This window comes from Cololabis saira, chromosome 13 (assembly GCF_033807715.1).
Source record: "Cololabis saira isolate AMF1-May2022 chromosome 13, fColSai1.1, whole genome shotgun sequence".
In the NCBI taxonomy this organism is placed as follows: Eukaryota; Metazoa; Chordata; class Actinopteri; order Beloniformes; family Belonidae; genus Cololabis; species Cololabis saira.
This window is the reverse complement of record NC_084599.1, coordinates 44,540,842-44,555,609: the sequence shown is the minus strand read 5'-3', so window position 1 is coordinate 44,555,609 and position 14,768 is coordinate 44,540,842. Positions and strand designations below refer to the sequence as shown.

The following is a 14,768-nucleotide window of genomic DNA, read 5'->3' as shown; positions in this document are numbered from 1 at the left end:
TTAAATTTGTAAATTGAGCTACTTTTTTGTAGTTCCTCATCCAGGCGGTTCCACAGTTTCACCCCTTCGACACTGATACACCTTGACATTTTTTTTGTTCTTGGCCATTTCTGCCAAAAATGCCATGCCACCGGGCTTCTGAAGACTTTCTTTTGTTCAAACTCTATGTGAGCGTTACAAGTACTAATTAAGTAGTGAGCAGGGTCGGAATAGGAAACGTTTTCAGGCCAGAAGTCATTCATGTCGCTATCTCCAAGTTAGACACTATGTTAAGGAGAGAACTGGACACACTTTATTGCTACTCCCATCACCCATTCCTTTCTTCAGACCCTTCTACTCCCCCAGACTCCAAAAAGTTGATATCCAAATGTGTAAGTTGCTTTACTAATCCGGTTTCTTCCGGTTTTATCAGGGAAGCTTGGGCCAAAGATTTCAACTCTGAAATATCAGCAGAACTTTGGGAGGAAGCACCGTCTCATATACTGTTGTTCTATTAACTCACGCTACAGGTTCATTCAGTTTACTGTAAGCTACACAGATTGCATTGTATGGGCAGGAATATCTGCCACTAGAAACTGAATTTGAATAATTTATATTTGAATTTGAATTGCCCAACTTGAATAATTGCATTAAAATACTGAATCTGAATCACATAATTTGAATTTGTATTGTTTAATTTGAATCATTGCATTGAAAAACTGAATCTGAAGAGCATAATTTGAATTTGTATTGTTTAACTTGAATTAAACATTGAAAAACTGAATCTGAAAAGCATAATTTGAAATTGAATGTATTAGTTTGGAACTGAATTTCTATAAACTTGAAACTGAATGTCACATTATGGAATTTAATTCAATTGTTCTGAAACTGCATTTGATCCTCATTGAAAATTCAACTCTTTATACTTTCACATTCAATTTACTGGAGTTACTGTGCCAGACATCCGGGTCTTCTGGAGGAACAGCAATTTTCTTTCAAAGATAAACGACCAATGGGAGCTAGATATTTCAAAACCTATTGTGTTTTCTCCATTCTGTGTAAAAACTGTGCATTTATATCTTGCCGTTGCTGAGTAGTGTCATACTGTATGTGCCGTGTATATTATTGATATATGTGTATATTATTTTGATTCAATACATGTCATATTACGGGGGTTGCATTACACTTGTGGACATTATACGATAAAGAGAAGAAAAAAAAACAAAAAAAAACAATTCTATGGCTTTATTTGATATTCATTCAATCTTTGGCCTTTATTTAACCAGGCAGGTTAAGAACATTCTTATTATAAGTGGTTTAGGGAGTAAAACACAGTAAAGGAAGTGGTTTAGGGAACAAAACAGTCAAATTTGTAGCTCTGCAAAAGGTAGAAAACCATTAGGGAGCATTTTTTGGCAGCAGAAATTGGCAGAACACCGGTCCGTTTTTATTTTGAAAAAACAAACAAAAAAAACCCCCAAACCAATTAAGATTTATATTAAAAAGACACTTTATTGCTGATTCAAGATACTGAATCCAAAACAACATGCAAATACGAATACAGAAATATATGACCTGATGAAAACCGGGACAAGTGTCCCCGTAAGAACAGATAAAAGGTGACGGGAGCCCGGCCCGTGCAGACGACCCGGACTGAACTCTAACGAGTCCCGACTGCAGGCCCGTCAGGACCGGGGGGGTTGATGGGTCCATGGGTCTGGGGAAGCCCCCGCCCCGGCGCCCCCGACCCCCTCAGTCGGCCTTGAGGGCGAACAGCACGTCGTCCTGGCTGACGTTGAGCCGGACGCGCTGCAGGATCCCCAGCCGGCTGGACTCCAGCAGCAGCAGCCGGACGGCCCCCAGACGCTGACACACCCCCAGACCCTCGGACACGCCCAGGGGGGTCAGCCCCTCCACCCGGCTCAGGGCCCGGTGCTGCACAAACACCTGCAGGACAAACACCAGCGTTAGTAGCGCTCACTGGATTTATGACACTTTTCCACTAGTACCTACTCAGTGTGACTCGACTCGCCCCCGTTTTGTGCTTTTCCACTTCGGGTGGAGGCGGGTGGAGTTGATACTTTTCTGTATCTAATCTGCCGAGGTTCTAAGCGGCTGAGTCGGCCCTGGATCTGACATCATCACACTACAGGCCACTGATTGGTCGGGGGGTTGGAGTCAGACGTTTGAATCAGGAAGCGGGAATCAGCACAAGAGCGGCTTCCTCATTTTATTCAACCAGCAACGGCAGCAGAAGTCTGTTCTGATCCAACTCTGAGGGTCAGATGTTCATAAACCTGGTGCTGAGGAGAGAATTAAAAAGATCTAGACGGAGATAAGGAACAACCAGATTTACCAGGAGCTCTGTCTCTTCATAGCTGCTCATGGATCCAGCTGACTTTTCAGCAGCGCAGAAACAAAATAAACATTTTAAAAAAGCGTCGCCGCTTGAAGTTTCTCTCACTCTCATTTTTAACTTGATATGGAACACAAGCCACAGATCCAGCAGCACATCTATCATCTCCTCCAGGTTCTCCATCTTTATCTATCATCTCCTCCAGGTTCTCCATCTTTATCTATCATCTCCTCCAGGTTCTCCATCTTTATCTATCATCTCCTCCAGGTTCTCCATCTTTATCTATCATCTCCTCCAGGTTCTCCATCTTTATCTATCATCTCCTCCAGGTTCTACATCTTTATCTATCATCTCCTCCATCTTTATCTATCATCTCCTCCAGGTTCTCCATCTTTATCTATCATCTCCTCCAGGTTCTCCATCTTTATCTATCATCTCCTCCAGGTTCTCCATCTTTATCTATCATCTCCTCCATCTTTATCTATCATCTCCTCCAGGTTCTCCATCTTTATCTATCATCTCCTCCATCTTTATCTATCATCTCCTCCAGGTTCTACATCTTTATCTATCATCTCCTCCAGGTTCTACATCTTTATCTATCATCTCCTCCAGGTTCTACATCTTTATCTATCATCTCCTCCAGGTTCTACATCTTTATCTATCATCTCCTCCAGGTTCTCCATCTTTATCTATCATCTCCTCCAGGTTCTACATCTTTATCTATCATCTCCTCCAGGTTCTCCATCTTTATCTATCATCTCCTCCAGGTTCTCCATCTTTATCTATCATCTCCTCCAGGTTCTACATCTTTAGCGTTGTTGTCTTCTCTGTTTAGATACACAATCAAATACGTCACAGCAGCTTCTCCAACCTCCTACTGCTGATCTGGGTGTTTAGAAACAAACGAGGACGAGTCGAGTCGTGCTGAGTAGGTACTAGTGTAAAAGTGCCAATATATACGGTACAGGGTTCCGCCTCTGCGGACCTCCCGGGCCCAAAGATCTTTATACCCTCTAGTATAGCTCTGATAAATAAATAATAGATGCATTATTAATCTCATCATCCACTAGATTTGGTGTGAAGCACTTTAAGATCATATTGTTAAGTTATGTTATTTTATAGTGTTGTAATTTACTTCACTTAATCATTCGATGTCGAATTGTCTTGTATATTGTTCTGTTTTTTTGTTTTTGACCGTGTATTCTGACGGCCACAGATGCAAAAAGAATTTCTTAAAGGACAATAAATTGAAAAATAACTAACTAACTAACTAAGTGGAGCAGGAGGCCCTGACCGGCTCACACGAGGACGTATCTCAGGAACGCCTCGGCGGACCAGCCAATAAAAACCCAGGTCCTGCTGCCTGATGGAACCGCTCCATTCAGGGAACAAACACGTGCCATCCAGGACGGACGCGGTTGCTACGGAAACCTTTCAGATGGTTTTCACTCAGGAGCGTGAGCTCTAGAGATGCACCAATCGATCGGCAACCGATCAGTATCGGTCGATAACGCCCCTATCTTTCTCTTCCGGCTGTCGGCGAAGGCGGACGCTTCTCTGCTCCTCTCCCTCCGTATCTGCCCTGCTACTGCTTTTGTCCCGTCTCGTCTTCAGATTCTCTTCTTTTCACTCCTCCGAAACTCTACAATCATTAAACTGATTAACTGGTCTCTCAGCACAATTGACCAAATTTTTGCGACCAGAAGTCAGGGGGTAAGGGAGCCCTCCTGCCCCGATGGGACATTTTTGCTGGATACACAATGGATTCCTGGAAACATTGGAAACCGTTGTGCTTGGTGATCCTGTCGGTAGAGGACGTGGAAGATGCTTCATAATTGGATTAATGATAGCAGGATTTCTCTTGATTGGAGGAGGGGGATTCCTGGTTTATCGACAAACGCGTAAGTCATCAACAGCTGTTTTGGCTCTTTCAGAGCTGCCGGACGTGGATGAAGGGACAAGCAAGGCGATCAACGCTCAGACTTTAACGTTGGGGGAGTAAAGCTGCAAGCTGGATGTGATTCTTGAACAGAATCGCAGGCTGGCGGCGTCTTTGAGCTCATTGGCAAGATGGATAAGACCCTGGAGAAGTTGGAAGCTCGGCATGGCGGGAATTGATCACAAATTCGTCTGTTTGGAGTCGCCATTGATGAACCAGAGACTGAAGGCAGACGGAAAATTACTGAGTCTGTCTGTTTTCTTTTCAATATAATTGTTGATTCTATAATCTGGCCTTGACAGGGCGGTTTGGCCGATCGCTCCAGTCACAATCTCCCTGGTGGAATGTAAACAAGATGACTCTGCCCCCACTAACCCTCCCCTCTCCAGAACATCTGTGGACCTGTTTTCAGAACTGACCGAGCCGTCTGATAACATCAAGGACATTGGCTGAGGAGCAGCTCTGGGCGTGTTCATGGACTCACCGCTACACACACACTTGCTGATGACCACACCTCCCTATTTTCAACGCCTTCCTGGCTACAAGTCTTGTGATGTTGATGTAAATTTGTCATGTGCTTTCTGTGCTGAGGTGTTTTTTTGCACTCTCTCACTGTGTATATACACAGTGTGAAGATGCGTCGTAAGGTAATGGATTCTTAAGCTTTGATCATCATTTCTGTTGTAGAAGACATCGGGTTTAAACGTCGTTAGCTGCTTGGATCCGCGGTACGCGCTGCTGAGTCGTTAATATTTCACTGATGAATGTCCGTCAGAATTATACCAGACTATATACAGTCACATCCAAAGCCTTACGCAGGACGACAGTCGTGTCGCTTCACGTGTGACATGGAGTTCTAGTGTGAAGAGTTTTGCTTCACTCACAAGAGTTTCCTCACACGCAGCGGATGCTACCGCTAAAGCTTTCGCTAAGCTTAATAATTCATTTTTATTGATTTAATTCCTTTTTCCACAGGAAAACTAAGGTTTATAGTTTACAACTTGTATCAACTCTAAGAGAGTGACATGTCTACTGTTGTGTGTGTCCATGTTGTGTTGTACACATTATTATTACCACAAGAAAGCTTAAGTTAATAAGTTAAGTTAATAAGCTACACGAGTCAAGAATCTCTAGAGGGGGAAATATTGCACATCAGCTGCAATAAAACAATCAATTCATGATACTTTCTTATCTCCTAATTTGTATACCTAATAATACGATGTCAGAGTCGTACATGAGACAACAATATTGACGGATTTATGGATTTCACATGGTGAAAATATTGGTATCGGCAGATACTGATATTGGTGATCAGCCCTCAAAATCCTGATGGCTGCGTCTCTAGTGAGCTGGTCTCTTCCTCACCTGTTGGAACGTGGCCTCCTCCAACCCCAGCCGCCGAAACTCTGCCACGACGGCCCGCAGGAAGAGCTGCTCCTGCAGCGACGCGCACCTGGAAACAGACACGGGTCACATGATCGGCCCGCGGGTCACGCGATCAGCGGGTGCAGCCTGAGACGGCGGGACTCTTACTTGATGGCGGTGACGTAGGCGGAGGAGAACATCTCGTTCAGCGCCTCCATCACGTGGGTCATGCCCACCAGGCCCGGGGCGTGGCCGTCCTGGGCAGAGTGCTCGCAGACCTCCGTGGCCCGCCGGCAGATGTCCAGGCAGCGCCGGGCGTCGCCCGACAGCGCCGCCACCTGCCGGGCAGAGGAGGGTAGAGCAGCGCTGAGTGGCGTGGGGGGGGCGATGGGAGGACACGGGGGTCACGGGAGCCGCGAGGTCGCGGGGTCACGGGAGCCGCGGGACACCTACCTTCCTGGACACCAGCTGCAGGGCGTCCTCCTCGAACGCCCGCACCTTGTTCAGTCGGGATGTGATGATCTGCTGCAGCTGCTTGAAGGTGTACGGCTGGAAGGACATCCGGGTCAGACCCTGGAAACACCCGGGGTGTAGGAATAGGAATGGGTGATATTTTACCGTTCACGATATACCGGTTTGGATTTAAAAAGAGTGACGAGGAGCAAACATCATCTATTATGTGCAGAGTCTGCAAAAACACAGTGAGTGCAAAGGATGGCAATACAAGTAATTTATTATATATTTTACATTATATATTATATATAACATATTATATATATAACAGCTGCTGCTAAGAAAAAAAATTGCAATAGTATCTAATTTGTGGCTTGTTCCAACCACAGTTTAATTTGCACATTTTATTTATATTAGAATAGGTCATCACTGATTGGATTTTATTTTCAGTTAACTTTTATTACAAAAATAAGAAAAATAGAGAAACATATTTTCTCATCAACAAAGCATATTTTACATTTTTATACATTACATTTTATTGTTATTGTTAATTTATCGTCTGAAAAATGGTTCAAGTATGTTATTTTGTTATTTGAATTTTTTCTAATTTGTTTTGTTGATGAAAAAATATGTCTATTTTTGTGAGGGGGGATATATATTGTTTTTCGGCACTACCTTGTTCTCTATAGCTGATATAACATGAATTACTCCTATGTGGGATCAATAAAGTTCTTATTTTTGCCGCCTGAGAAAATTAAATATATTATATTTGGTGCCTAACTGTTTCCCAAGTATATTAGTGCGTGTGTGAATGAATAAATGAGACGTAAAACGTACATTTCTTTGTAGAAAGGCGCTTTATGAAAATAAGACCATTTACTTGTATTAGTTTGCAGCGCAGTCTTGAACATCCAATATGGCGGAGACGTCAGTAGGTGATGCAATGTGCTGATTGGCTCTTAGTTTTGGCACGTCAAAACAGTGACATAATTCATAGTTGTTTTACACATGCACAAAATATTTCTACAAGTACAAATATTTTTTGCAAGTACAAATATTTTTTGCACACGCACAAAATATTTCTACAAGTACAAAGTTTATTTACAGATACAAAATATTTATGGCTTTAATTTGAGCCCATACAAATGTTAATGTTTATTTGTTGCTGTTCTTCTCTGATATTTATTAAAAAAATAAAAAATGTCTTTACTACTTCATACGGTTGCTGCGGCGGCGGCGCTGCTCACCAGCCTGCTGGCCACCCTGTTGATCATGATCCTCTCCGGCAGGTCCATGGTGTTGGCGATGGTCAGAACCACCAGGCGGGCGTGGCGCCGCGTCGGCCAGTCGAACAGGTTGTACATGACGTTCTGCTTCCTGGTCCAGAGAAGGTCCAGCTGAGGAAGAGAGAGAAAGAGGTTGTATTTTCAATCTGAATTAATGTTTTGGTGCATCTGCATACGTGTCTGTATTTAATTACAGTTTTGTGTTTATAACGGCCTTGTTTGAATAAATATATGGATAATATTTGCATATGGTTGTGATTGATTAAGAATCAGGTCTATTTCAATGATGCTGATATAATAAAGAAGTGTAATCCCGATCAAAAGAAAGAAAGAGAGGCTTCCGGTTGGTGAGCAGATGGAGTAGACGTGTTTCGTGAGTGCTCCCGTGAGTGCCAAACTTTTTAAACCACCAAGCCCTCAAACTTTCAAAATTTTTACTTTAAAAAGGATTCCCTGTTGCTGTTTTTCTTTTTTTTTTGTCTCGAACGAGCCCACTTACCTCCGAGATGGCTTCGAAGAGCGGCAAGTCGGGCAAGAAGGACGACGCTGGCGCTGTCTTAACCCTGGCGGCCATTACCACGTTGCTGGAGGAACACCGCGCTGCCCTGGCCGCCGAGTTCAAAAATACTTTCAGTCAGCTCGACTCCAAACTCGACCAAACGCGGCTCGCGGTCGAGGACCATGGCCAACGGGTTTCGTCCCTTGAACTCGCCACAGAAGACCTCAGCCAGCGAGTTACGGACCTTGAAGGCATCTGCTCGACTTTACGGGATGATAATGCTCGGCTGAAGGCCAAGGTGGTGGATTTGGAAAGCCGGAGCAGAAGGCAGAACATCCGTATCCTGGGCTTACCGGAGTCGACCGAGAGCGGTTCTCCGGCGGCTTTCTTCTCCAAGCTGCTGTGTGAGGTGTTCGGGAACGATACGCTGCCGTCACCGCCAGAGATAGACAGAGCGCACCGCTCTCTCGCCGCCAAGCCGGCCCCGGGACAGAGACCGCGTCCGGTCATCATCCGCCTTCACCGGTACCAGACGAAGGATATCCTCATCAGGGAGGCGCGCCGGAGGGGAAAGTTGGAATATCGCGGCCAGCCCATCCGGGTCCTGGAGGATTACAGCCCCGAAGTTGCCAGCCAACGAGCGGAATACAGCGGAGTCATGTCGGAGCTCTACCAGCTGGGTCTGAGGCCGGCTCTGCTCTTCCCCGCCCGGCTCCGGCTCACGCTGTCCGGGGGGGCCAGGAAGTGGATCGGCTCCGTGGATGAGGCGCGCAAATTCATCACGAGTCGCAGCAAAGCTTCAAACCCGCCGTAACGGGACTGTTGGAGGCTGCCACGGCTCCGCCTGCAGCCCGGTGCGGCTCACTGACGCTCACGGACTGACTTTTTTTTCTCTCTCTTTTTTTTTACGTGAGTCACATTATTCCTGAGGGGAGGGTGAGTAACCCCGCGACAACCAGTATTTTCTCTGTTGTTAGTTGGACTGCCCCTTTGCAAATATTATTAATTTGCAGTTATTTTTGGCTATTTGAGGGAAGGGGAAAAATAAGTGGTGAAGAGGGAGAGAAAAAAAAAAAAAAAAAAAAAAAAGCTTTTCCGATTTACCTATAAGTTTTGTAATAATTGTAAGCTGTTAACCTTACTTTTACGCTGCTTAAGTCGGACGTTTTATATTCTATATTTTTGTAAAAATATTTCTGGGCTCATATCGGGACTTCCAGGTCAAGATTTGAGAGGGTATTCCTTTTTTTTTATTTACATCTACACGTTTTAAGGTGCTAATAGGTATACACCCATGATACGGGAGCAAAAGCTATTAGTGTGTAGGATAGGAAGATGTGTTATTGCACTATGTTTGTTTTGAAGAGCTTGCTGCTTTTTTTTTATTTTTCTATAGCAGCTGTCTTAGTTGGGGAGGGTGGGTCGGGGGGATATGTCACTGCCAGAAACTTTGCATTAACTCTTTTCAACTCATTACTTAATGTGGGTCACATTCAACCTCCTTTCCGTTCTCTTTTTTTCTGCCTAGGTCATTGTGCACACCTAATTTTTCTTCTTAGATATTATGAGTAGATACTTGAAGTTGGTGAGCTGGAATGTTAAGGGTCTGAATCACCCTGTTAAAAGGAAGAGGATCTTCTCACATCTAAAACACCTTAAAACAGAAATAGCCTTTCTACAAGAAACTCATATTCGCAGTTCTGATAATAGCCGCCTGTTCCCGAGGTGGTCAGGGCAGAGATTTCACTCCTCCTTTCAAGCTAAAGCCCGAGGAGTTTCAGTTCTGATCAGTCAGGATGTTTCATTTGAGCAGCACAATGTGATTTCTGACAAGTTTGGTCGCTACGTGATCGTTTCTGGGAAATTATTCAATACATTGGTCGTACTTGTGAACGTTTATGCCCCTAATTCAGATGATGCAGTCTTTTTTGAACGACTGTTTTCACTGCTCCCTGACCTTAATACATATTCTCTCATACTGGGTGGTGATTTTAATTGCTGGCTCGACCCAGTCCTAGACCGATCCTCTACCAACCCCGGCACAGCAAGTAAGTCAGCCCGTCTTATTCAGGCGTTCCTTTCTGACTACGGTGTTTGTGATGTGTGGCGTTCTTTACATCCATGTGACAGAGAATACTCCTTTTTCTCACAAGTGCACCACACATACTCGAGGATTGATTATTTTTTTATTGATAATCAACTGATTCCCCTGGTCCATTCCTGTGCTTATCAGAGCATTGTCATTTCCGACCACGCTCCTGTGGTTCTAACCATGTCCCTTCCTGACCTACCTCAGAGAGACAGACAGTGGCGATTCAATTCAACTCTGCTGTCGGACACAAATTTTGTTAAATCAATGGAAACGGAAATAGCCTTTTTCCTATCCACGAATATGACTCCAGGAATGTCTAGTCTAACTGTCTGGGATTCCCTCAAGGCTTATCTCCGGGGACAGATTATATCCTACACTGCTAGGGTGAGGCAAAAATCTTATAGGGAGCGATCAGACCTTGCCCGCCAAATTAAAGAGGTCGATGAAGAATATTCTCGGACTAAATCCCCAGATCTTTACAAAAAGCGGCTAGAACTTAAAACTAAATTTGACCTGCTTACTACTCACCCAATTGAACAGTCACTTCTGAAAAGTAAAACCAGGTTTTATGTTTATGGAGACAAATCTGACAAATTATTAGCCAACCAACTTAAAGGCTCTAAGGCTAAACAAAATATTTCTAAGATTCGATTACCAAATGGCCATGTAACTACAGACCACTTACTCATAAATGAAGCATTCAGGGACTTTTATACCCAGCTATACACCTCGGAATCTCAGACTGATCGAGATGAGATTGCGGACTTTTTAAATAGTCTTAGTATTCCCAGTCTTTCACCAGATCTAAGGAAGACATTAGAAGAACCGATATCCCTGATGGAAATTACTCGAGCCATTTCTTCACTGCAGTCGGGTAAATGTCCTGGCCCTGATGGCTTCCCGGCGGAATTTCTAAAGAAATTTTCTAATTTGCTTTCCCCATTGCTATCTTCAGTTCTTTCAGAATCCTTCAGCCACGGTTCCCTCCCTCCTTCTTTTTCGGAGGCCTGCATCACCCTCATAGCTAAAAAAGGGAAGGATCGTACTGAATGCGCCTCCTACAGGCCCATCTCCCTCTTGGTCCGAACTTTGCTCTGTGGATTAAACTTCTCTATTTACACCCAACAGCCTCAATTCGTACTAACTCTCAACGGTCAAAACCATTTAATCTGCATCGTGGAACCCGTCAGGGGTGCCCCCTTAGTCCCATGCTTTTTGACATGGCTATCGAACCGCTTGCCACAGCGCTCCGATCTTGTGAGGATGTGTCCGGTATCTGGAGAGGTGGCAGGGAACATAAGGTCTCGCTTTATGCCGATGACCTCTTGCTTTTCATCTCTCACCCTCTGGCCTCATTACCCCCTGCGCTGTCACTTCTCAGTCAGTTTGGGAAACTCTCAGGCTATAAACTGAATCTCAGCAAAAGTGAGCTTTTCCCTACCAATCTCGAATCGCATGCTTTAGACCTTTCCAATTTTCCCTTTAAAATCGCAAATGACAAATTCTCCTATTTAGGCATATCGGTGACAAGGAAACACAAAGACCTGCTCCAAGAGAATCTTATCTCATTGTTAAATGAGACCAAACAAACCCTTACACAATGGTCACCCCTGTCAATGTCTCTTTTGGGTCGCATCAATTCAGTCAAAATGACCATTTTACCTAAATTTTTGTACCTTTTCCAGACCTTACCACTCTTTATTCCTGGTTCTTTTTTTCAGTCCCTTGACTCAGTTATATCTTCATACCTATGGCGAGGTAAACGGCCACGTTTGAACAAAACTCACCTTCAAAAAATTAAGTCTGCAGGTGGTCTGGCCCTCCCAAACTTTCGTTATTACTATTGGGCTGCTAACCTGCGCTGCCTTGCATTCTGGTCCTTCCACTGCGACGGCGCTGACCGCCCTGACTGGGTGGCGATGGAGTTACATCCAACTGATGACCTGTCAATTCCTGCCCTACTCGGCTCCTCACTTCCATTCCCTTCACTTAAATCAATCAAAAACCCAGTGGTTAAACATTCTCTTAGAATTTGGGCCCAATTTAGGAAGTTTTTTGGTTTTCACAGCTTCTCTCTTCTTAGCCCCATTGCATCAAATCACTCTTTCAAACCATCCCTTGAGGACCCCACCTTCCAGGAATGGCACAGGAGGGGTATGATTCGTTTTAAAGATATGTTCATAGACGGCACCGTGGCATCTTTTGAGCAGTTAAGTAGTAAATTCAGCCTTCCAAAATCACATTTCTTTAGGTATCTTCAGGCTAGACATTTTGTTCTTTCCCAGACACCCAGCCCTGGTGCATCGATAGGCTTGACCACAGTTGACAAAGTTCTTGCCACAGACCCATTCAAAAAGGGGCTCATTTCGTCTTTCTATGGCATGTTGCTGGATCTTAAGAGTGCCCCTACAGATAAACTCAAAGCAGCATGGGAGCAGGTGTAACCCCCTTGATAATAATGGGTTACAGACTTCAGCATGTGGATGGATTTTCCCATTCATTTCCTTTCACCTGAATGCAGCAGGTGGTTGTCATTGGTTACTTCAGACAGTAGTCCCGCCTACCTGGGTCCGTTAACGTCAGGACGGAGTGAGAAAGAAAAAAAGGAAAAAGCGAACGAAAGAAAGCTGAACGCAACAAGCGTTGGAACAGAGAGAAAAATATAAAAATATTAAAGGATTGGCGGTGGCTGCTGCTGAGTAGCCGGGACCTGTGAGAGTAGCTGACGTGAGTTGGTTGGTCAGTTGTCCGTGTTCGGTCCAGTTTGGTTCGAGCTGCATTCGGTAGCCGACTAGCTGGCTCACAGAACTGCTCTTGCCTTTGATCTTGCCGACCCGCGCACGCGGTGAGAAACGCTGCTCCTGAACTTTTCTTCTAAGCTCTATACCGAGACAAACTGAGTGGCTGCACCGGGCGCCAGTGCCATTTTGTGCCCATACAGCTGAACGTGGAGATCGGTCAGGTTTTTTTTGTTGGTTTTGTTTTTTCGCGATATGACATCAGCGCCAGCCAGACTGGATGTTCTTCAGGATTCATGACCAATTGATGGCGAGCCTACCCAGCGGAACCAGAAGGAGCCAGGCCTCTGGATGATCCGGATAACATCTGCTGCACATCGGTGTGGTAGGATTGGTGTCTTCCGGACATTCTTCACTCAGCATTGTGTGAACAGGATTTGAACCACATACTCTGGTCCAGTATACATACATACTGGTCACTGTGTGGGTCACTAGGGGACCTTGACTTTTCTTTTTTTTGATTTGGAACAGCCATGGACTGTATTAAGACCTAAGACCAAATTTTATGGTGCACCTAGATTTAGATTTATACCTTGGCCAAGGTTTGTGGTAATATTTGTATTTTATTTTTCTATTGTAATGTGTATATTTGTTTTGTGGTGTTCACATTAAGCTTAACTAAAGCCGGCAGTTCTAAACTTTAAACCCGCTGTTTGAGTTTCATTTGGTCACCCTCTGGCGCTCCAGTAGCGAACCTACTGGCCTACTCCCTGGCATCCTTATTTTGGTGAGTCAGCTACATGCTGCTTCTCTGTGAGTCCATGCAGGGGTTTCAACGTTGTAAGTGTTACAAGTAAAAATTGGCGAGCCAGCCAGGAGCCCAGAGGGTGTTCAAATCACTTCATTTTGGTCTTGTGATACTGTAGCCAACATCTCTTACGATGGAGATTGTTGGCCGTGAGTCAATCAAAGTGCCTTACTCTGTTATAATTAGTGGGTTGACTGCAACTGAGACTGACAATGAAGTGTCTTCTTTCCTAGAGAAGTATGGTTCAATTAAACGCTTTCTGCGTATTGATGACCCAACTTCAGAATATCATGCACAAATGATAGTCGAATTTACACATGGTACAGCCATGCAAACTCTGGAGCCAATGCTTCCAGTGCGGCTTGAAAGCTCTACTCGAGCTGAAGCTGTTTATAGCATTAGGAGTTTAGCCAGTGAGTATGCCACTGATGCACGTAGCACTGCTACTAAAGCATACATGAAAGAGTTGAAAGAAATTGCTAAGTTGAGTGGTAATTCTTTTGAGCAATTATTGAAAGAGGAATTAGCAAGTCTTGCAACAACCTCTTCCCAACCAGATCATCAGGCTCCAGTAACCAATCTGCTGTTGGCACCTTCTTCTGACCAGCTGTCACAAGCTGCACCCTTGGTTGGGGTGATCCCACATGGTGCTAACTTCAGTTCTACTGAACCTCAACGTGAGGCGGCTTTGCCACATGATTCTTTGACCCTTAACAAAAACCTGACTGATCTCACCTCAAAACCAACTTTGCCGGTGGAGGACGAGAAACCAAAGGTTACTCTTGAAGTGAACCCACCTAGTGTTCAGCGTGTGGTAGTTGAACATGTTGTGCGAAATGCAGATAGTTCATTGCATTCTACTATGTCAGGTAGACTTAGGGCTTTCTCAGGACGCAGTCCCCGACCGAGCAATGAAGCTGATTATGACACGTGGCGCACTAGTGTGGATGTCATTCTAAATGACCCCTCTGTGTCTGACATTTGTTGTTCACACCGCATTTTAGACAGTCTATTTCCACCAGCAGCTGAAATTGTTAAACACTTGGGTTCCCAAGCTCAACCTTCCGCTTATCTTGCATTACTTGACTCAGCGTATGGTACCGTCGAAGATGGTGACGAGCTTTTTGCCAGGTTCATGAATACACTGCAAAACACCGGGGAGAGACCATCGGTTTTCTTGCATCGACTTCATGTCTGCCTAAGTATGGCCATGAGGCGCAAAGGTGTCTCCGCCTCAGATTTTGACAGACAAC

At 44.6% G+C, this 14,768-nt stretch overlaps 1 protein-coding gene across 1 annotated transcript in view; it reads right to left on the bottom strand.

Annotated features, from left to right (window-relative positions):
* Positions 1–1,471: 1,471 nt before the first annotated feature.
* orc1 (origin recognition complex, subunit 1) overlaps positions 1,472–14,768 on the bottom strand; it is a 40,827-nt gene continuing 27,530 nt past the window's right edge. Inside the window, exons 13-17 of the mRNA XM_061738902.1 lie at positions 7,340–7,489; positions 6,093–6,212; positions 5,808–5,977; positions 5,640–5,727; positions 1,472–1,926 (exon numbers count right to left, since the gene is read on the bottom strand). Of these exons, the coding sequence (XP_061594886.1) occupies positions 1,732–1,926; positions 5,640–5,727; positions 5,808–5,977; positions 6,093–6,212; positions 7,340–7,489 (723 nt within the window). The 3' untranslated portion in view covers positions 1,472–1,731. The remainder of the gene's footprint in view (positions 1,927–5,639; positions 5,728–5,807; positions 5,978–6,092; positions 6,213–7,339; positions 7,490–14,768) is intronic.